Source organism: Dermacentor andersoni, chromosome 4 (assembly GCF_023375885.2).
Source record: "Dermacentor andersoni chromosome 4, qqDerAnde1_hic_scaffold, whole genome shotgun sequence".
NCBI classification, from domain to species: Eukaryota; Metazoa; Arthropoda; class Arachnida; order Ixodida; family Ixodidae; genus Dermacentor; species Dermacentor andersoni.
The window spans coordinates 58,918,974-58,943,151 of NC_092817.1; the positions used below are offsets into that span (position 1 = coordinate 58,918,974).

The window sequence follows — 24,178 nt, forward strand, 5'->3', positions numbered from 1 at the left end:
GGATTTCGAGGATATTTGTCATCTTAATGCGAAGTTTCCTTCTCTGAGTCACATAACATGGGCATGTCAGCAAACTGACGTAGTCCCAATCCTATCACATGCAAGTGGAGCAATGGGAGGAACTGCTGTCCAGCGACCGCTGCGAAGACCAGCTATCGGTCTAGTGCGGCGTGCACGACGGACAGCAGAAGCCAGTGGGGCCCTGGACTGAGGGCAGCCGACCATTGCGATAGAGAACGATAGAGGTTGAAGACCTCCGGGGAAGACACAAGGAGAAAGACTCCCCTGAAGAATGTGCCTCAGCCGCAGAACAACACAATTACTAGAGCTCAATAAGGTTTTCACTCACTCACTCACTCACTCACTCACTCACTCACTCACTCACTCACTCACTCACTCACTCACTCACTCACTCACTCACTCACTCACTCACTCACTCACTCACTCACTCACTCACTCACTCACTCACTCACTCACTCACTCACTCACTCACTCACTCACTCACTCACTCACTCACTCACTCACTCACTCACTCACTCACTCCATTTCCGAGTCAACTCAGTTTTTGTCGCGTATCTCGACCCTTTCGTGGGCCGATACCCAAGATAGTGTATGCAGTCTCAAAATAAATGCCACTATAGCCATGGGTGTGTGACACTGGGTATGGGTCGCCTTTCAACGAACCTCTTTGACACCAACTTGTGGCAGTGGGTATCACAAGTACACCACATACGTAACTGTCAACTTGAGTTGGGTCTGCTTGGAATATCTTTTTAATGTATGGCTGACACTCGCTGATTAATCGTCGCTGCTTATTCAGTTAGCGGACTTACACTTGAATGCGACCACATTCATTTCCATTTTTTTTTTCAAATTATGGGGTTTTACGAGCCAAAGCCACGATCCGATCATGAGGCACCAATCGAAATGCGGCGGCCGTGCGGCGACCTTGTGCTCAACAGCCCAACACCATAGCCGCTAAGCAACCACGGCGGGTATTCATTTCCGTTTAACGCCTCTTGGGAAGTATTAAGTCGACGCTGTGCTGTTTTCTTTCTTTCTTTCTTTCTTTCTTTCTTTCTTTCTTTCTTTCTTTCTTTCTTTCTTTCTTTCTTTCTTTTTCTTTATTCTTTCTTTTTTCTTTGTCACACGCTCATTCTCCAGAAACATATTTAGAAAGGTGTTCTTGGCAATCTCTCCCCAAACGTTAATGGGAATTGAGTATTTTGATTTGCACGATAGAAGAGTTCGACCTTTTTACGTCAGTCCGATATCTCTGCCTTTTGTTATTCTCTTATGCATTTCGCTTATAGTTAACGTGCCACAATGAGTTGCCTGGCAGGACTTACGTGAAAGCGCAGAAGAGGCACGGAGTTGTCCATAACTTCCGTCAACACCAGGACGGTCGTGATAACCACAGCTATTTTGCCATACAGTGCGCTCACCATGTTGCACGTCATAGATTTTGTGCGCCTCCTGCAAAAAGACATTAAGAAAATACCTTGTATGCTTGTATGAATCTGTGCTGAGGGTTTTAAGGAAAAAACATGTTAACACCGTCTTCACTCTAGCATCTTGTAATCTTATCTAGCACCTTATCATGGATAGTCACCGAAGGGAACTATAATCAGCGTCATACAGTACGCTGAATCTGAGGTGCAAGCTGACATGCCTGCGCGGTTTATGCGAGGCATCATGCCCAGCCATTGCGCATTTGTCTAGCCGTGATGACCGAATCAGCGTCTATATACCGAGAAAAAGGAAGTGGAAGAGGAGGCACGGGGTCGCACTTGCACATCTGTTGCAAGAGCTTGAGCTCTTGGCCATGTTCGTATGAATTCGTATTATGCTAAATGTGGGATAGCCAGTGTATCTGAGCCGCCGGCAATTGACTGTTGATTGTGCCCAAGTAATTAAGGCAACGAAGCCTAGTAAAAAGGGGAGGTGAGAGAGAAAGAGTTTGGGGCAGCGGCTGTACAAGTGTTCGTAGAAGCGATGGAAATTTAACGTGGAGCCGTCAGGACACGCGGGAAGTGGCAAGAGATAACCGCTGCTAAAAGACAGTAAAATAAAAGTGGGAAGGAAATGAGGAGGAGTCGAATATCTATTCATGGGGGGAGGAGGAGGTAATTTTATAGTATTATTCTTCAATCTCTTGATAGTAACTTCCAATGTCGACCAATGATGCCAACATCACAGTGATAGTCGATTAGTTTTTTTATTCCATTAACAATTATTCATTGATTTTAGCCTTTAATCGATTAATCGCTTTCGATACAGGATTTTTCATCGATTAATTGATCAATGAAAATTCTTGCAGGGCACTTTCAAAATGGCTGAAACACAGTTATGTACTTTTGTAGAAACCTATTTTAATGTTTGAGAGGTGGAACCAAGTTTGAAATACAAGTGTATAAACGTTTGATAAAGTACAATATTTAACTTGTTAAACACTAAGTATAATTGGCACATAGTGCGGAATTAAATAAGATGCATGACGCTAGTGAATCACTGCAGTACTGCAGTACAGTTAAACAAGAAATAAGAAAAATGGCAAAGTGAGAGGTGTAGTCCAACTGAAATATCCAAGAAATTGCAATGTGCACAGCGGAAAAGAAAATTACTGGATTAAAATTTTAAACCACATGCTCTTTTCCACAGAGCAAAGGAATGTCAAATGCGATGTTTCGGTGAAATCGACACCTTCTTTGAATCGCCACGCAACCAGCATGCGAGAATAGAAGCTCGGACGCTACAGATTTGCTGGAATCGACATGAACTCCATCGCTGTGTCAAATACATGCTCCAAATCGGCGCGCATGGTGTGCCACGTCTTTAGTGGACGGGGAGTGGCACGACGATCAACGGCTGAGTTTGCTATAGCATGGCTCGAATTGCGTGGGCATGTCAAGCCTCCGGCTTCCGGCGGTGTGATGGCGTGTGCGGTGTGGGGGAAGAGAGGGGAAGGGCTCGGCTCGGCATCACTCGGAAAAACAGTCGACAGTCGCTCTGCCACAGCCGCACATTCATTGCTCGTGCGCCACCATTCCAGCACGATTTCAGTTTTCGGGCCACGCCTGTCAAGCTCTCGGAAAAGATTTATCGAACAGGCCTAATCGATTAGGTCGTATAAAGGAAAACATCGATGAAGATTAATCTTATTGCGGGACGCATTTAATCGATTAATCATTCATCGATAATACCAACCCTACAACATCAGTTGCGTGAGCTTGCAAATAAGTCATTTGTTCGCTCGTTTACTAACAAGAAATAATTAATTAGGTAAATGAATAAATAAATAAATAAACACATAAATAAATAAGTAAACAAACAAAATTAAAGTTCACAGTGGGTTAGGAGGAATGCCGTAGACAGGGATGGGACTTCCGCGCCAATTGCGCCATTTTGATACAAACGCAAATTCCCGCGCCAAACGCAGAAAATTGACCGAAATTGCGCCACGCTGCGTCAGAACGGCTTCGGCATGTGCGCTCCGGCAGTGGCCGCGAACAGCGAGCGGGTTCGTTTTCCGAAAAAGAGCGCAGCCGTTCACATTGCGCACAGAGCACGACGGCGCCTCCCGCATAGTTTCTCGTAATTTTCGCGCTTGCAACGATGGACGCCGAGCCGGCCAGCAAGTGGCCGGCGCGGCGCAGCGATTCCCGGCTGTCGTCACTCCTGTCGGAACGGCCAGGGCGGCTGTAATTACAGTTTCAAGAGGCAAGCAAACCAACTAGCTCAGTTATCCATTCTGTTACACTAATTAGAGAATTTAGAGTGTACGAGAATACAGTTGAGCGGGTCGAGCGGCGCGGTACTCCTTAGCTGAGGCGCAATACAGCGAAAAGTAGGCTGAGAGCACTGCGAGCTATAACTAGATATAGGGAGGGGCGCGCAGCAGCGGGTTCAGCGGGCGGGCGTCTCTGTCCCAAGGCCAGCATAGCGTAAAATTCTTCCAATCTATTTTCATGCCTGTATGGGCGAGGCCTGCGCCATTATGACCTATTACGAAGGGTAATAGCGGATTTGGAATAAAACTAATTAGAGCAGTTTTACGGTATCACAGAAAGTTATGCATTAGGTGCTTTGCAATCGCCCTGGTCTAGTATGTAGAAACGCCTTTCAAAAAATAAAATACCAGTTTCGCCCCGAAAGGCGAAGCATGGATTGCGATAGCAAATTAGTAGACAGCTATACACAGTAAGGATAGTAGATTTATTGGTCATATAAACTTGTAAACATTCGCCTGCTAAATTAACAAACGCGGTGCCACTTGTGCACTAGAAAAAGGGAGCACATTTCACTCCATCGCCGGGCGCACTCGCTGTCAAAACGCTGAAGTGAGGAATCGCGGCAGCAGCAGCGAGCGAAGTTACCTTCGTGCTGCCTCTCGCTTCAAGGCGAACTAAGCGACGAAAACACAGCGCACACGAAGCTATCGTCAGTCGGCGCATGCGCTGTCCCCATCGCAGATCGCTTTCAAGAGAGGGCCCGCGTGGCCGCGCCATACGCAGCAGCCGCCGGAGTAGAACACCCCCCTGCCTCCTCCCCTTCCTCCGGTGCCTTGCGCGCGACGGAAGACGGCGTGCTTTCTCCCCACGTTCTTTTCTTGTGCGCGCGAGATTGAGCCGCGATCTTCGGCTCACCCTCGCGCGATTTCACTCGCACATACAGCATATGGCGCGAGGCAATGATGTTACCATCTTTAGACTTTATACAGAACACCACGGCGACGACGACGGCAGAAATGTGCCTGGTGTGTCAATACAAATGCTATCGCAATAATAAACCACCGTAGTTCATAACCCTCGCTTCTCCTTGCGACCTGTTGGTGAAGCGCATTTCCAGGCACATCACTGTCGAGACATTAAAGACATCAATGTATTTATCAAAAATACCTTGGGCTACTTTTGGAAGTTTGAGACTTATTAATGCAAAAAATTCATGTCTTTTTGTGATTGCTACCATAAAATGAAAATATACATGCACTATTACCAAAATTCGCATGTACTAGACGGTTGCGGTGTCGGGGTAATCTGCTCCAAAATTCAGCTTATGACGTCGCGCAAGGCAATAGCAGTACAGCGCTCGTGTTGGTTTATTCGGGTTCGTCGTCGTTTCGAAATGCGCTGGCCATATCGCATATTCCCTTATTCTACCAAAATTCAGACTGGCCTGCTCCAAATTGCTCCAAACTGCAATTTTAGGCTCTTCAAGCTGCTCCAAAATGCAATTTTGCTTTCTCCAAAAATTGCTCCAAAATAACCTTGGGCAGACCCCCCTCTGCATAGTGAAGGGCTCCGGATTATTAATTTTGACCACCTGGCGTACTTTATCGTGCGCCCAAAGCCCGCAGCAAACAAGTCAATCAATCAAGATCCAATTAACTTTTTAGAACCAGTCAACAAATTCCCACAACCTTCAGTGCACCGTGCGTGTACCTGCACTTGGTGGAGCTCTGCGAAGAGTCGGCCGAGCCCTTGCGGGGCTGGCCGAGCGAGTCGTCGTCGGGGACGGCGAAGGGCGCGCGCAGCTCGGGCAGGCTGCCGTTGCCGTGCTCCTGCAGCAGGCTCGAGTCCGGCTCGGTGGCCTCGTGCATCGGAGGCGGCAGCGGCAGTGGCGGTGGCGGGGGAAGCGGCGCCGAGGGCATCTCGAATGCCGCCGCCGCGTCCGCGTCCTCCTGGTACGCCCTGAGCAGGTCCCCGTTGCGCGCCGGCGGCTGCAGGGGCTCAGCGGACCCGTCGTCCGCCGGGGCCCCGCTCCGAAGCATGGCGCCCGCGCGCTACGGGGGCCTCCCGCCGCCCAGACCCTCCTCCCGGCGCTGCTGCCGCTGGTCTTCGCGAGGTGCCTGCGAATTAAGTCAAGCGCCAATTAGATACTCGCACGTTGGATCGTCCACCGGTCAGTCTGTTCTTTCCTGTATGGTTCCAATTTTATCCCAGCTTTAGCTGGGGTACTATCAAGATAAACAGAAGCATGAAGCGAAAAAAAAAAAACAGAAGCCGGGAGATCCCACGCCCTGTGGAAATAGATGTTAGGCGAAACAGTGTGTGGGGCGCCTACCAAGTTAACGAAACGACCGTGACAGCACCAAGACGCAGGCGACTGTTTCATGATCTACATGACACCCATGTCGTGACATTCATGTCGTGACCCGTCATTCATATTCGTCAGACACTATTGTCATACTATGCCAATTTTGGTACATACCAAGACGTAGGCCGCTGTTCCACGACGTATATGACACGCATATGTCATGACCTATCATTTAAGTTCGTCATACACTCTCGTTATACTAAACCAATTTTGATATCTATGAAGTTAACGAAACGACCATGAGAGCACAAGGACGTAGGCGCCTGTTTCATGACCTACGTGACACACATGTCATTCTATTCACGTCATGATCGATGGCTTATGTTCGTTATACACTCATGCCATACTATGCCAATTGTGGTACATACCAAGTTGACGAAACGACCTTGAGAGTGCCAAGACGTAGGTGACTAGATAGATACTGTCAAAATGGCAAATGTTCGCCAAGAAATGCTTCGCCTTTAAAAAATAAGAAAGAGAGAGAAAAAGAAAGAAAGTGAGAAAGAGAAACTAGAGACATTATCACGTTTTCTATAGTGGATGACAGCGGAATGCTTGAGGTTCGAACATATTCAGGCACATATTAACTGGCTCCATAGCACTTTGTGAAGTCATACTGCACATATTCGGGCTCATAATTATTTGTAGTGTTTCAGTTTCGGTTCGATCAATCTAATGGAATTCACCTCTCAGCTCTCTTCTTTATTTTATTTTCTGTGAAGTGGTGTAAAATATACATCAGTCTAGTCTGACTGTTACTTTATTCACTCTGTATCACTAACTTCTTCGTGAGACCAAGTGAGCACCAAGCTATACAGGGTGTCCCGGCTAGCTTTAGCCAGAGTTTTAAAATATGCAAATGCCACGTAGCTGGACAGAACAAAGGTAAAGTTGCTTGCCGTCGCTTGGAGATACTCAGACTACTTTTCTCATTCCGCATAATTAGTTAATTAGTGTTAATTAACTTCCCCAATGTTATAATTAGATGAAAAGTGTCAATGATAAAATTGTAGAGCGACATGACAAACTCCCCATACAGCTTTCTGTTCCTCAGCACGTGCTACATGAAAGTGTTTTATTCTAGCGTGAAAGAAGCCCGCGAATACACGCAAAGTGCCTCGAGCGGCCAGTCGCGCGGCAATTTTGTTGAAGGGCTTCATTCCCGTTCGGAAAAACACTTTTATCTAGCACGTGTTGAGCAACGGAAAGCTGTATCGGGAGTTCTTCATCTTGCTGTACAATTTTCTCATTGACACTGACACAATTTTCTCATTCTCATTGACATATTTCGGATGGCGATTAATTAATTAAGACTAAATGTGTAATTAGGCGGAATGAAAAAAATATAGTTTGAGTATCCCTAAGCGACGGCAAGCAACATTACCTTTGTTCTGTCCAGCTACTTGGCGTTTGCGTATCTTAAAACTATGGCTAAAGTTAGCTGGACACCCTGTACAGAACAGACCTATATATTATCCGGTTTGTTCATCGTAAAAGCAATCAATCGATGACTTTCTAGAGTGTGTATTAGCTACAGACGCTCGATTCCACGTTCCTCCTGTGATGAAGAAGAGGAGTGCATTGAACTCTTATAACATCTGCTTTTTATATCAGTGCAACTCATAGTTACCCAGTTCTATCAAGGTAACCTCGCACGGCCTGTACGTAAATGGTTCGGTTAAACCAGTCACTTCTCGAAGTCGCCTATCGAAAAAATATATCTCACCGTGGACGGTCCTCAGTTTATCGATATACAGTACTTATCATTTCTTCGAAGTCTACATGACTGACGCAAAGTATATATAGCGTATCTTGGGCTCTCGCGCCCGCTGCCTCTCCGTGTGAAGAGACTGCGTCATTCTGCATTACGCACTGGAAACATAGATACAAACCATCTCCCTCTCTCTAGCAAGAGAAACGGATCGGCTGCCTAGGAACGACAGAGCTGAGGGTCAAATCTTGAGTAATGGCGAGACAAAAGGACGGGAGATATGGCAGCGCGACACTTATCGTCACGGCCTGCTTTACTGCGCCATCCAGACGCCTCGTCCACGCGTTCGGTGTCAGATCGCCGCCGTCTCTCATCGTACAGCCTCGATTAGGGCTCGTTGGCGCTCGTCCTACCGCACTAGTGCAGGACACAGCCAGTCTTTAAAGCGAACAGCGTTCTCCGACTCACGCTCGTTTTCGTGGCTGGAGCTTAACCGCCAAAGCAACGGCGCCGATGCACAGGGCGCGCATACGCGTTCTTTCGCGCAACCGAGTAGCGGGCCTTCGTACGATTCAAGTACATATGAATATAGTAACGTCTACAGAAAGAAACAGCGCAAGGAATCATCTACACAACGCTGGCTTCTAAGCGTTTGTTTGCCTTTATATATGAGCAGCTCGCGTTCCATTCGGCGGCGATTTCATACTACGCGCATAGCGAAACGTTTGCGTCATTTGCTCATGCTGGTTGTTTGCTGCGTGTAGCGGGAATAAGAAAAAAAGGCGGCGAGAGAGGAAGAAGGGCGCTATGAGTGAAGGGCAATCCGTTTCCTGAAATGAGGCATGTCCGACGTATTTTTCTGAACAGTCGAGGCCGGCACAATAATAAATGAATGCTCCTTGACTTGGCTTCAAGACGCTGAAGGAGTTCTAGCTTTTTTAGAAAAAAAAAAGAGAATGAAAAAGGAAAAGAAAAAGAAAGACGTGGCAAGAAAAACCAATGGCAAGATGAGCAGAAAAACTCAAGAGGCTGGAGCTCAGGATGAAGAAGCGTATAAAGCAGGCTGACGATGTCAATGGAAAAAGAGAGAGATAGGAACGAAAAGGAAGATCTATATGCCTTCCCGTAGGCGCATGATTGTCCTTATTCCCCCTTGCGTCGCTCATTCATATATCCCCTTGGAGACTAATCGACGGCACTGGGAGCCGTGCTGAGATCGCTTTGCGGAGAACTGGCGTAATTTCCGTTTACGCGATGTACACGATAAAGAAAGAAAGCGAAAATCAAGTACAGCGACTCTCTGATGCCCTTCGAAACTACTGCGAACGGCAGTGCGAAACCCTTAATAACTATGCAGAATATATAAGCAATGTTGGTCGTAGCCGTTTGTACTTGAAAGTACCTCAACCTCTCAAGAAGCAAGAAACTTCAGCAATCTTTAAGAAAGGACTCTGAATAGGTATGTTCAGCTGCGACTGCACAATTTTCTGCCCTGGATGCATTTCCGAAGAGCGTGAACCCGCTACCTGACTGCTTAGCCGCATACCTATGCGAGGACAGCAGCAACCTGAACACTGCACATTATCATTGTGATCCACTGAGCCTGCTGGTAAGACAACGCGCACCCTACGACCAACACATCTCTTGCAGCTCTAAGAAGCGAGCTTGTCGCGATGCCCAGGGAGCGGGCCGGAGCCAAGTTCAGCATCACCGCTCCCACGGTTACTTTAGGTTCAGCCCAAAAGCGGCTGTCACCTTGCATCACGCGCGTCGATGTTCTGAGTTTGCACAGGCGCCCCCACCGCCGTCGCCGCCTGCCACGGTGACATCTCCGAGGCGCGTCCGCCCTCGTAGAGCTTAGCTGGTCCCGAACCTCGACACGCATTGATTCGCGCCCTCGCAGCGTCCGCACACGAGGAAGTAAACACGCCACGCAAAGCGACAAGGTCTGTCCAATGAGTGGCACAAAAGGAGGGCGCAAGGCCACGGCTCGGGACCGCGAGCTGTCAAGGACGCCGGACGACGACAGCGATGGCACCGCGACAGCGCGAGCGGCGTCGTCGCTTCTAGCTCGTCGGCTGCCGGTCGCGTCAATGGAGTTGGGCTGTTTGCTGTACGCACTTTCAGATCGATAGCTCTACTACTCCGGGTACAAAGCCAGGGAACACCTGATCTGATCTTCAACCTCAGCCAAAGTCAAACTGGGACTTAGCCTCCCACTACCGGCGGCTGCTGCGTACGCCGCGTGGGCCCCCATATCTTGAAAGCGATCTGAGATGTTGACAAAGTGTGAGGTCCCGCGGTCCCCGGGGCCATTTTCAAAGCGATCTGCGATATGTACAAAGTGCTCCGAGTGCTGGTAGCGTCGTATGCGCTGTACTTTCGACGCTTAGTTCGCGTTGAAGCGAGACGCAGCTTGAAGGTCAATTCGCTCGCTGCTGCTGCCGCGCCGAGCAGCGTCTGTGTCCTTTCCCAAAGTAAGCAAAATCGTGCTGTCGTTCGACAAACTTGGTTTAACCGCGTTCAACCACGGTAATTTTTCACATTTCAAGATATATTTTCCGATAGCCAGTTGCTGCGCTGGAGTTATTACAACGACGGTTGTCGATTAACTAATGCATTCGGTGTTCATTTGCAGCTAAGGGCTTACACATCCTTGGATATACTTAAACTCTCCTCACTCATTGGCATAGACGGCAACAATTCAGCTATCCCTCGCCGCGCCCCCCTCACAAAGATATATAAATAAATAAAAAAAGAAGAAGAATATGGCTTCTCTGGACGATTAATCCACGCGCGTTGGTTGTGGTTTTCACAGCGCCGCTCTTCAAAGAACTGAAGCCGCCCTTCCGAAGTCACCCTTCTACAACTCTCCAAGGCAATACAGGACTTCTTACCTCATAGTTTTGTGCGTTCTTCCAAGCTCGCGGCGATCTAGGTGATTATTTGTGAGCGTGCCCTAATTACATAGCACAGAACGTAAGCTTCATAAAATGCATCTCCACCTCCTTCTTTTTCTTTGGGTACTGCAGGAAAGAGATGACATGATCTGTATGAAGGCCAGTCACGTCGCTCCCGGTTAGGTTGGTAGCAGCGGGGAAGGAGTGCGCAACAAGAAGAAAAAATGGCTGTGGCTTAGCTAAGGTTAAGCCCAGGATGCGAAGCATACTAGCCTTTATTTTAGTTGTTGAACCACTGTTTAGCCTTGTGAACTGCTGTTGCTTGGCTATATTTGGTTCGGCTAGTAGAAGAAACAACTCATGCGTTACTCTGCTTCGCCTTCAAGAGTGGAACGCGACAGCGTTCCCGTCGACCCGCCAAGGGGTGTAAGACAATGGGCTACGGCGCAGCGACTACGCGCCGCGCATTGGACGCGGTGAGCGTCGAGCAACGCAGCGTTCGGCGCGGCAACGAAATGTGCGCCTGAGCAAGAGACGCACGCCTGAGCCTTAGAAACAGCTCGTTTCTAAGGCAACACCGCATTCACTAGAGGCGCTTTTGTACCGCTTCGAAGCATCGTACTCATGGCTCAGTGGTAGCGTCTCCGTCTCACACTCCGGAGACCCTGGTTTGATTCCCACCCAGCCCATCTTGCAAGAGTTGAGCCAAAGCCACCTAAAAACAAGCGCAGCTGCTTATATACCGCCGCGACGCCGCGAGCGACGGCGCGAGTTGGAGCCCCGTTTATCCTCTGTCGTGACGTCACGGTGTCACGTGGTATTGAAGGCGACACCGCCGCGCCTGAGGAGCTGGGTTGAGCTCTAGTAATATGCTTCGCATAAAAAGAAAGAGCGGAAATTGACAGAAAGTGGTACGCCTGATGCGACAGCGTTCGCTGCGCATTCAAATGTCGCCGCACAGTCCGTCGTCCTTGAGAAACGCGCAGCAGCACTTTGGTACTTTCTGAGAGAGTAACGCTCGAGAGAACAGTCAGCTTCATTTATTTCTCAGAGTCGCAGTTAGAGTTCCAGCTTTCTCTCGCGCACATTCCGCTATAACGACATTCTAAACCCGCTAGAATCCGTGAAATATTCGGTAAGAAAAAAAAACGCACTTGTGGTGTTTGTGTAGGCGTGTCTGAGAAGCTAAACAAAATTTGGCACAAACTTACGAGAAGCCGGAATTTGTCAGACAGAGAGAGATAGAAAGAGAGAGAGAGAAAGTGGAGGATAGGCAGGGATTTTTTTTTAATTCTGCTAAACGCACCGCGTTTCTGGGCACCGTCTAGCCCTCCGCGCATGCGCCGTCGAAAGCGGGGCAGCATGACAGCAGCAGCGCCAACGGCGTGAAGGCGCCTCGACCGTCCATTGCTATCGCAATAAAAAATGTAGGACTAACTAATTTCTGAGCACGGAGGAAGGAAACTCAGGAGAGGCCCTGACGTCACTCTTTGTGAAGCGAAAGTGAAGCCGGAAGTTGGCGTTGCTCATGGCGTTGCTCCGCCTATCGGGCCAGCTTCCTCTCTTGTTTACATTTCTCGCGAAACCACGCTGCGCTGCGCGCAACCGTGCTGCTCGGACCCGCGCGCTCCGCAGCAATACTAAGCAATCGTTAACACGCTAGCATGATTCCGCCAAAGAGGGCAAAATTTCCCGCGGATATTCCTTCGTCCGTTGCCATTGCCGTGGCGCGGTACATTGCGTACAGCGTTGCATGCGCGTTCATTTCACGAACTTTAGTTCCTCCTGTCCCACCTAGCCACAGCAACATCCGGTAGAGCACGGTCCAGATAACACAGCGCAACAAAACACGGAGACCAACGCAAACCTGCCCGCACGGCGCCTTTGCCACGGTACGAAGCCTACGGAGCAACACGTGTGAGCGCACAGAACAATAACAAAGCCACCATTGTGGCCCGAAAGGCGGGGCCACTACAGCAAAGAAATAAAATAACAGCAAAACAAAGGAGAACCTACCACGTCATTTCCTCCACACTTTTCTCCTAGCGCGCGGAGGGGGTAGGGCCTCTCCTTAGTTTTCTTCCTCCACGTTTCTGAACAAAACTTCGCTATTGCAGAAGCTGCAGCTGCGCTAAGTGCCATATGCTCATAGAACGTCGTCACCAATAAGAAAGATAAAACAAGAACATGAATAAAAAGGCAGTTTCTCCCGAAGGGCGAAGCATTGACAGCGATAGCAATGCTTATCGTTGCGCTTGACCTCCTTGGACGGTGCTCTAACTATACGCGGGTACGTCTATACGCGCACGCGACATATGCGGGAGTGCCAAATTTCTGGCACCTTTGAAAGCTTTGACACACCGTCAGGGGCATGTAATGGCATCGCAAAAGAGCCACTGCGCCACCCGTAAAGAGCGGCGCCAGCGAAATTGCATCATTTTCATATTGTGAGCATCGAAAATATTTTGCACTTACTTAGAGGACGAGAAGACTTGAGATAAAAGGCATGCGCTGTGAATGTGTAATGTCGAATGACTTCCGCTTACGGCTTGCAATTCTAAAATTCTGGGGGAATAACTTAGTCAAGCACGCGTAAGGCTTGGTTTGAGCAACATCGGCAGTTAATCGTAGGTACAACGTCTACCTTGAGTATACGACATGGACGAATATAGGGCATATACATATACCTAAATATATGCGGAACATCACGACGACCCCAACGGCGGAAATTCGCCAGGAGTGTCCATTAAATTGATACCGCGATAATCATTGAAATGTGTGTTGCCCATGGTAGAAGAGAACATTTCGAGAACAAGGACCAGAAGGCACGAAAATATTTATTTAGGCCATGAAATGTATTGTAATGAGATCACTGAACGAGACTCAAGAACGCAATTACGCTGCATGGACTATAATTAGAGGGGGGCGAACACATTTTTCGAATACGAATTGAATACGAATATTAGGTTTCGAATGCCGAATGGAATATCGAATAGTCAAGCGCAGACGCAAACACCTACAGCAGGAACATTTATTCAGGTATATTTATGTGCCACGCCTAGACGTGCGAAAAAGGCAACTAACTATATTATATACAAATGATCAGTTTTAAACAAAAGGTTGCTAATTTGTTATACAAAAAAAAAAAAAAACTGCACTAGTTATCCTCTCAATAACTTTTACAGCTTGGTTGGAAACAGCCGCTTCAAAATGAATGCCTGTTATACGACTAGCTAGCTTTCTAAAAGTGCTAAATAAATGATTGCTTAAAAAATATACGAAATCGAGTAAAAAAGAAAAGAAGCAGAAGAAAAGGGTATTGAAGAACTTGTGTGCCGTAGCCACATGTAAAAGAGTTCGTCGCAAGTAAAACAACTCTGGTTGTAGCGTAAAATATAAAACTACTTCATTACTAGACTGCCAAAAACACTGAATGACAGAATACAAACATAAACTATAGGTTTTCGTGTAGTCTTCCGCTGCAAAAAGCTAAAACAAGGCTTGCATTACCCATTTTGTTTCTGCATTTCTTCGGAAACTTTTTTCGTTGTTTAACTTGCGATCATTTGCTATACTCTATTTAGAAAACAGCGAACAGTAACACAACTTTACCACTCGGTTGTCGCGAGATATTCGGTAACATTTTAATATTTGTAAAAAGCGAGTAGTTCCTCTTTGAATACGAATAATTAGTGTGAGATATTCGACTTGTGTTCGAAACTTCGGCATTCGCCGACCCCTAACTTTTAAGAAGCTAACGAGGTACTTATTGAGCAACTGCCAATATTGCTTTTTGATGGAGACATGCAGGCTTGCCACACAGGTCACTCAACGAGAAGCTGAGCCATGCAGGACGCTTAACGAGCCGTCAAGCAATATTTATGAAAGTCCTCCGAGTTTAGACGCACGAGCAAAGTAGGGAAGCATACTGTATGAAACCCCAATCCACGACAATAGCAAGATCATACACATTTTTCGACAAACGCGATCACTCTTCTTTTTTTATCACAATACAGCCGTTGGGAACCTGCGTACACACTCTGGGTGGATTGATAGCGTATAGAGAAATACTTAAAAATAAATTAAGTTTCATTAAGTAAGACAAATATGAAGTTGTAGAACTCCTTCATCATCATAACGAAGTTTTTTTTTTTGCATAATCACGGAAATTAAATAGTTGAAGAACTTTTGCGAAATTCCACCGCTGTGAATTGCTACCGTTGCGTGGAAAACTTCAGCTGAACTGACGCACGGCCGTTCTTTCTGGAGCGGCCCGTTGATTCCTTCCTGTTTCTGTTAATGAATAAAACGATGATAGATACGATAAATATCCTCTAGTGGATGTTTACTGTTTCGCAAGTATTTAATAACCGGTGGCGACGTCATTGTTCTCACTGCATACACACTCCTGAATGTGTTGCAGCTGGCATTTCTGTGTCTTTGAAGAAAAACGCATCGAAATGTGACAGAAATAAATTATTTATTCGGCAACAAAAACGTGGCTCCTGGCTACATAGACAACACGATGGCAAATCCACCTAAGTCTACCTTGTTCTAATCTGTACCAACCTTAATCCACATTGATTTAATTTGTACCAATCTTAACCCACCTTGCTCTAACTTCTACCACTATTAATCCACCTTAATCCACTTTGTTCCACCTTAAACCGCGTTAAGCCACCTTAATCCACTTGAATCCACCTTAATCTATTTTGGGGGGTGGGTCACGGCACCTGTTTGACGCCGTGGCTGTTCACCGTGAGATTTCGCAGTGCGAGCCGCAGCGGGTGCAGCGCCGGGAATGTGACGTCATCACTTGGTCACGTGTGTTTCTTTTTTTTTTTTTGCCATCCGATGCTAATGCCGGACGCTCGCCGGATTTTCCGTTTCATATAAGGCTTTCACCTTAAAAACGACGGATACGCGGCCTGCGTCGACTTGCGTCCGCTCTCATCGTCCGTGCTTCTGGTGCCTCTCTCTGTACACTTTATATCACTCGAAACAAATTCCTCCGACTTATTTACTCACCGGCGTTTGGTGCCCCAAGAGGAAGTGGTTTTGTTTTAGTTGGTTACTTAAGAGGCTCCTAAACAGACGACATCTTCTGTGGTATCAGGAAAAATAACTTCTATGATACAAAGGAAGAAATGTCCGAACAGTTCCGGGTACAAGCTTCTTTAGCTTGAAGTATTTTCTGTAGTCTTTTTGTTTGAAATGGGCAGTGCGTACGACCGACGAAGGAATGTTGCCGTAGACAACTAAGTTCTTTCGGGATATGTTCACTGTTCACCACTGTAGCAGGACTAGGTCAGTGGGAAACTCATGGAATGGGACGCCGTCACATCTTTACGTGGAATCGCAGAAAGGGACGTAACACGCAAGAAGTTCTGCGCGGCACAATCATCAAAACAACAAAGCACGAAACAAGCATTAAAATAAAGTTCAACACAAAAACGCCCCATGATGTTTTCAGCACATAGGCACTAAAAGAAATTGCTGTCTCTAGCTGGCTTTCCCGTAATCGAGAGTAGATGTAAGCATCAAATGGCAACAGGCAAAGCAGATTGGTTGGAAATTGGTATCTGCCTTTTGGAACGTCGCTATTAAAAAAAAATGAAAAAAAACTTTAGCGTACTTGAAGTTACAGCTTGAGCGATATTGTGAACAAACATTAGGAAGACCTCGGAAGCAATCTTTTTGGTAACTTGTTCGGGCAGTAACTAGCGTATGTAATGCGGTCCTGTACAAAAAGTAGGGGGCCAGAGACCGATATTTTTTTTTTAATTGGCATCCTCGACAAATCGTACTGCTGCGCCCCGGAGCGCCCTCTTGTGCCGTTTCAGCCTGCCGACTGTCGGCGCCTCTGTCACGCTGTACCGACGCCGAGCTCTCCGCCGACTGTCGGCGTCGGTATAGTGCGACAGAAGCGCCGACACGAAGGAAAAAACGTTGTCGCCGACAGTCGGCAGACCGAAATCGGTGTCGTGTTGGCCTAGCGTGAATGAGCCTTAACCAAACATATACGCGCGACACTTGGTTGCTCATCTTGCAAAAAGGCAGCAACACGGAGCGTACCTCTGACGTGTCTTATGAGGCGCGGTGTAGCTACGTTCATTTGGCGGTGCAAGTCATTGGAGCGTGAAGGGCAACCACGGAGAGCGCATTTGATAAAAAATCCGGCAGATCCCACGCCCTGTGGGAATTGATGTTATGCGAAGCAGTGTGCGGGGAGCTTACCAAGTTAACGAAACGACCACGAGAACGCCAAGACTTAGGCGGCTGTTTCATGACCTACATGACACGCATGTCGTGACATCCATGTCATGACCTATCATTTACGTTCTTCATACACTCTTATCATACTATGCCACTTTCGGTACATACCAAGTTAGCGAAACGACCATGAGAGCACCAAGACGTAGGCGGCTGTTTTATGAGCTGTATAACACGCATGTCATGACCTATCATTTGTGTTCATCATACACTCTTGTTATACTATGCTAATTTTGGTACATACCAAGACGTAGGTTGCTGTTTCATGAGCTACATGACCTATCATTCACGTTCGTCATACACTCTTGTCATACTATGCCAATTTTGGTACATAACAAGTTAACGAAACGACCATTGGAGCACCAAGACGCAGACAGACAGACAGACAGACAGACAGACAGACAGACAGACAGACAGACAGACAGACAGACAGACAGACAGACAGACAGACAGACAGACAGACAGACGGACGGACGGACGGACGGACGGACGGACGGACAGACAGACAGACAGACAGACAGACAGACAGACAGACAGACAGACAGACAGACAGACAGACAGACAGACAGACAGACAGACAGACAGATAGACAGACAGACAGACAGACAGACAGACAGACAGACAGACAGACAGACAGACAGACAGACAGACAGACAGACAGACAGACAGACAGACAGACAGATAGATAGATACTGTAAAAGTGGCAAATGTTCGCCAAGAAATGCTTCGCATTTAATACAGCATATTAGTGTCTCTGTGTATTCCCCCTAACAGAGCTGAGGGACCGAACGATATCCCCTGGGGGCTTTTTTTCTTTTAATCTTTCCCTCCCCCTTTCCCTTTTCCCAGTGTAGGGTAGCCAACCGGGCTCAGTCCTGGTTAATCTCCCTGCCTTTCATTTATCATTTGCTCTCTTTCTCTCTCTAAGAGAGCAGAGTTGCGCAAAAGTCCGTAATTTCGTTCCAGAGCTATGCGGTAAAGCCGCTCCTTGCCCCGCAGGAGCCAAGCTTACCCTGGCGGTAAAAGTGCACCGGCACTGTTCCACTTCTTTATCATGTTAATCATGCCATGCCATGCCTGAATGTCATTCTTGTAATGCCATGCCATGCGTGCAAATAATTCTTGTCATGTCATTCATGTCATGCATACATACCATGCGTGTCATGACATGAACATTACATGTCATGTTCTTTCTACGTGCTGAATAATAATACGTGCTACATAAAGGTGTTTTTCCGAGCGGGAAAGAAGCCCACGAATATACGCAAGATTGCCGCGTGCCTGGCCGCTCGAGGCACTTTGCGTGTACGCGGGCTTCTTTCACACTCGGAAAAAAAAAAAAAAACTTTTATGTAGCTCGCGGTGAGCAACAGAAAGCTGCATCGGGAGTTTCTCATGTTGCTTTACAATTTTGTCATTGACACTTTTTATCTAATTATAGTAATTGAGAAGTTCATTATTTTATTAAGACTAATGGTCTAATTCGGCAGAATGCCCAAAATAACCTCAGCATCTCGAACCGACGGCAAACAACATTACCTTAGTTTTTGCCCAGCTACGCAGCATCTGCATATCTTTTTAGGTTTGGCTCAAGCTAAGTGAAACAGCCTGTATAGGCAGTGTGTGCACTAATCATGGCGCAAAGAACAGGTCTATGTGAAGGCACGCAATTTTTCCTGAAATCCAAAAGAATCCATATTAGAGACCTTGCCATGTGCAATGGCTTTGCTTCAAAATAATCCGCACGTTTGATCAGCGTGGTTATCGTGCGGCGTCGAACCGTCGCGGCAGCGGCTGGAAATGCGCTTCTGCTTCAAGAAACCTTTGCGATGTTCAGCAAGACAGCGGCAGAGGAAGCAATTCCTCAAAGTGTGTCCGCGTTCGGACGTGCACGCACGGTTATGCAATCTCGCGTAGAAAAGAAACAAAATGCGACGCACGGTCGTTTCGAGTTTTACGCACGTGCTGAAATGGTTCCAACACGCAGTCAACTCGCACATGCGACGACGCTACATAACGGATACGATTGCGCGGAAGACGTGTCGCCGAGGCGCTCTTCATTGACGGCTCCAGACACACGGCGTGGCAGATTTACGCCGCGGAGGAGGAACGGAAGAGAGAGAGAGAGAGAGCTTTCGGTTATGTTTTCGCTGCACGCAGTTCTAGCGCGAGGCGACGCCGCGGGTCACCGGAGAAGAGCCGCGGGTGACGACACACATGATTTCTCGGAGCGATTTGCTCTTTCTTGGCCGCGCCTGCAGCAACGGAGCGTGCAGCTCCTCGGCTGGCACGGTTTCCCCTTGCCAAGCGCGATTGCACAAGCGTCTCGGCGGGCTGCTGGAGGATTCGCGAGCGGTCGAACTTCCGACATGTATGGGCGTCTGCGGTTGCCATCCGCGCTATGAGCCTACACGAGGCTATGGTGGGAAACTTGTGACGTGTTTTCCTTTCTGGTGGTAGTAACTGGGTCACATAACGCAGTGGGCACCCTGGGAGCGTGTTTGTACATGGCTGATGGTTCGCAAGCTGCCTTTTTTTGCTGTTTTTGCTGAAGGCATCGCCGGCCTTTGATGAATGCTTCCGTCGCTACGGGGTTTTCACTCGCCCCAGCGCTCGTTAACAATTAGGGACTAGGGGTGCATCGAGTACCTTCAAACGGAATCGGCGGCGCTGGCTATACGGGTGTGGGGAGGCGGGTACCTCCTACTATACGCTCACTCTTAACCGTCTCGCACAAGGCGCACAGTGAAACTAACAGAGAGTGCTCGGGGTTCTCGGATGGTTCTCGCTCCAAAATGAGCCAAATACTGCTTGGTTTCCGTGATCTAACGAGAACTGGCGTGTTCCGCACAACGTGGCCAATGACTTCGAGAGGATCAAGTTGATCAATTCATCTGGACATCAGATGCGTCATACGACAAAGAAATGTTCAGTTTTAGCGGTCCCGATTACCGTAAGCTAGTCAACAACGCGCCCACAACTTCAACGAAAGCTTAACGGCAAACCTTTCTGGTAAGGTGCTTGATGGCTTAATATATAGTACTTACTATGGGCGAAAAGCTATAATTTCTGGCGGCGACACGAACATCGCGGCACGAATTAAGCGTGGATTGAGCCAAATGACTGTAGTGTGCGCCGCATAGGTTTAGATAGGCCGTTTTCGCTTTCTGCACTTGCGGACGCGGCCAGTTGAAATGCCGATTTGAGGTGCAAAGCTGAAATTCAGGGAAAAGTGAGCGCAGCTATACTTTCGTACAAACCGAGAAAAAAATGAATTTATGTTGCAGGCGTTTGGCGCGCTATATAGAAGCACGTCACTCGTCAGCCTTCTCGCGGTTATTTCGGTCGGTGCACTGACCTTTTCCTGCCTGGATCATTAGAGTCCTTCGAAACGAGCTTGGAGGGTTAAACTTATCTGCGAGCTAGTGCTCGGGAGCTTGTAGCTTCGCGACAGTTCCTTAACTCTGAAGTACTGAATGCTGGGTAAGTTAGTATTCCATATTGACGAAGAAGATTGCTCGTCCTTTGTTTATCACGCTGTTCTGCGTCAGTATTTGCGGAACATGGTTCTAGAGGCAACTGAATTCTCTGCGCGTGTGATCAGAAATAATGAGAGAAAGAGAGAGAGAGAGAGACGCGAGTCTTCGCACTGTTCGTACAAATGAGAAGGGTGACTGTACGAAAACATTCGACAAGTACATGACGATTATGTGATAACAAGTATCCGAGGGCAAGGGATACATCATCAGACACGCGCGACACGGGCGTAATCGATGTCGTTAGTCAAAAAGAAAAAGACAACGCTAAAATTTCGCGTCTGCTGCTTTTGTGGACAGTCGGCAGGTTTCTGCCCTACTCACTTGACCGAGTTTACACTTCGCTTTTCGTTATCCGATTTCATAGTCTCCGTCTCATTCTGAGCACGTGGTCATGAGGTCTATTCTCAGCAACGGCGGTTGCGTTTGAACGAAAGTTGAAAGCAGAAGCTATATAGTGTGCCCAGATGTTGGTGCTTGTTGGCCAAAATGTATTCTTAATTCCTTTGCTGCGGTGCACTTTATACCGTAACTGTAGCTTGAAGCCGTAACAGTCAACATGAAAAGAAATTATGTTAATTTCTATGCTAATGTTGCCGTGGATCGCACCCAGCACTAGTGCTTTCCGGGGCAGTCACTCTACCAACCGAGCTAATACGGACTCCAGCAGATGATGGGACGACAGCGCCTTAATCGACAACTAGAAGCACTGGAATAATTAATAATCTGCTATATCGTGTTAATGTCAGGTGGATTTGAACTTTCCTTTCAAAGACCTCAATTCTGTATGTCTAAAAGTCTCGCAGCACTGCTTGTAATGCTGCACTTCGCTACCTACCCATATTCGCGTCCCTCCTGCGCTGCACAAGATACCTTCAGCGAGGGAAAGCCACACTAGTGCGTCATCTTCCCGCCGACCGCGCTTATGGTTGAAGCTGGGCTGCAATAGGTTATTTCAACGGTCGTCAACGTGATTGCGATCAAGTTACACGTTGTGGGAGACGCTGTGCAAATTCTATACTGATGTGCCCATCTTTCAAGAAAGAGTGTCACGCTTCGATGCGCATTCCGAGAAGTAGGAACGTGCCTGTGAAGAGCGGTGAAGCCATGGTCTTCCCTCGCAGTTCGCGAATAGGTAAGTGTGTGGTGGCGAATGCCCTGTTAAAAGGTTTTAGTTGATACTGCCCATCTGCTTAGCGGTAGCATCCACGGAACTACAATGCGGAGCTATAGGCGGAGAGAGTCATTTCGGCGGGAGGCTTGTAAGTGTCGAACCGCAGAACCTCCTGATTTGTACAGCATCCAGACTACACATTTGGGACTGTATACAAAAAAAAAAAAAGAACATCCGAAGGACGACCTCACCCCACAGTGGAGGCTATAATGCCAGCAGAAGACGTCCTCACCTTCGTTACGCACAGCGCACCCTTCTTCTTCCTCCGCCGAAGGGGGCAGACGAGCGTCAATCCTCAGAGGAGACCACCGGTCGTTGTCGGCGAGTCGCCGTCATCTTGAGACCATCCGCGCGTCTCATCATCACAGCCGGGCTCTCCACCCACAGAGCGGGTAAACACGAAGAGTCGACAAGTGAAAGGCAGCGACGCCAGCGGCAACAGCGCTGGCAGGCCGCTCTGAAGCTCGCCGATCAGCCGCGTCTCGCGCGAGGGGTGAGTGACGCGGTCCGCAGCATCCGGCGGGCACCCCAGCTCGAGCCTTCGTCCGCTCCGCTTCTCTGGACACGCAGCGGCTCGGCTTGCGTTGCGACCAGCACGTGGCGAGGGTGTGCGCGCGGGAGGGTCGTCCCGCCAGCCCGCTGTAGCCCGCCGTGTGGCGCTCGGGGCGAGACTGATTTCGAAGAGGGAGGCGAGGGTGCCTTGGCTTGCCCTTTGCTTGCCTCCCGGTTCTAAGAGCCCGAGGCACTTTCTCCTGGGTTTTCTTTCCTTTCGTTTTTCTTGTCACGATGTTATTAAAGAGTATGTCTCGCCCCTCCAAGACGAGCGCCCTGTCTCTCTAAAGGGAGCAGCGCGGGCACGGTTACACAGTCTTGCGGGTGTCCCGTTCAAGTGGTATTTACTGCTACTTCGTTACTTGCCCCGGCTTTTCGAGTGCAAAGAGTCTCGCGTCTTTCGTATCTGTGCCAGTGAGCCTAAGAACACGATATTCATGCGGAAGGCATGTCTTTAGGAGGCCACAATCTGAAAGTGCTTGCTAGACCGAAACAAAAAGAAGGGCGACTTTTAATCTTTAATTTACTGAGAAAAGGCACCTTCCTCCTAAGGCGTATTGTCCAATATGAAAAAAGAAAAGAAAAAGAAAACGAATATAAAAGAACCAGGAGGATTCGACGCATCATACGGAGCTTGATCTCACTGTTGGTCTAGCTTTTATTTCCGGTTTTCTTCGACGCCCACCAAATACTTTTCGTTCCTTCTGAGACAATGCATAGCACCCTGCTGTTGACCCAAGGTCGCAGTGAAGAATCGTGAGAAAAACAGAGTATGAAACGAGGACATGCACGTCGGCGTCGATATCAACTTTAACGATCTAGCCGCCCGCAGAAAAGAACAAAGGTTGGCGACAACGTGACAGAGCGTCCAGCATCTGGCTTGACTGTTGCCTACGATTTGCCTATATTTCTGCAGGATGTTATCACGATGAAAGACGGTAAACGGGGAAGTGGTGTCAAGAGAAATGAATGTATCTTCGCGCTTCTTAGCCCAAGAGGCATTCCTTTAGAGCCAAGGATATGCGCAGGAGCTCTACAAGGCATGGTCCAACAAAGAGCCGCTAACTAAGCAGTCAGACGGAGACGGCATATTATACTTACCCAAGTCAATCAAAGCAACGCCACTTCTCCGCTAGTCAAGGTTAGGTTCTGAATAAGGGTTACGCGCCCTTCTGCTAGAATGCAATAGCATATAGAGTGAGTGAGTGAAAACCTTATTCTAAGTGTCCGGCTATTTGGGCGGTGCGGGGCCATAAGCACCCCAGCGTAGGTGACGGCCTCGAGTCCTTGGACACGGACGGCTTCCTCGGCATGCCGGACGGTCCACAGTTGATCAGCGAGGTCATATACAGCCGGGAATATCTTGTATCATCGTATTATTTCTTTTTTTTAGAGCATTTTCAGCCTTTCCATAACCTACCTTTCCTTCTGAGGAAGGAGTTCTTGTGGGGCTTATTAAAATTACGCTTTTTTTTTCTAAGAACCTCCGGCTACGCCCCCGGTGGAATGTTAATATATTCAGTCTGAATACTTTTTCCTCCCGGTACGAGAAACACTCCCTTTGCTCTCTTCCAAGGATCTCTCACTTTGATTACCATTAGGGGCAGCGCAGAGCAGCGTCGACAGCGAGCGACGCACACTCGCTGTCAGCGCGACGGCGGCGTCCTCGCGTCGTCAAGTTGTCGCGGCGTCATCGTGGCTGACGACAACGGAGAGCGCGCGCAAAAGGAGAGGGCAGGCACACTCCTCGTGGCAGTTCCCGCGAGCGTCGCCAGCCAGCGACGCGCAATCATAAAAAGTCACTGGGGCGAGCGACGTCGCTTGTCTGCTGCGGGGACGGCCGGCCGAGGAGGACCTTTCGCGAGACCGGAGAGCCCGTGTTTGTAAAGCGCGATGCGGCGGCTTCTGCGCGGGCAGCTAGCTCTCGCTGACGGGA

The 24,178-nt window shown here is 48.3% G+C and overlaps 1 protein-coding gene across 1 annotated transcript in view; it reads right to left on the reverse strand.

The window, feature by feature from the left end:
- LOC126536145 (proton channel OtopLc-like) overlaps positions 1-23,067 on the reverse strand; it is a 31,707-nt gene extending 8,640 nt beyond the window's left edge. The window contains exons 1-3 of the mRNA XM_050183014.3: positions 21,923-23,067; positions 5,442-5,848; positions 1,350-1,476 (exon numbers count right to left, since the gene is read on the reverse strand). Coding sequence (XP_050038971.1) covers positions 1,350-1,476; positions 5,442-5,770 — 456 coding nt within the window. The 5' untranslated portion in view covers positions 5,771-5,848; positions 21,923-23,067. The remainder of the gene's footprint in view (positions 1-1,349; positions 1,477-5,441; positions 5,849-21,922) is intronic.
- Between the last annotated feature and the right edge of the window lie 1,111 nt (positions 23,068-24,178).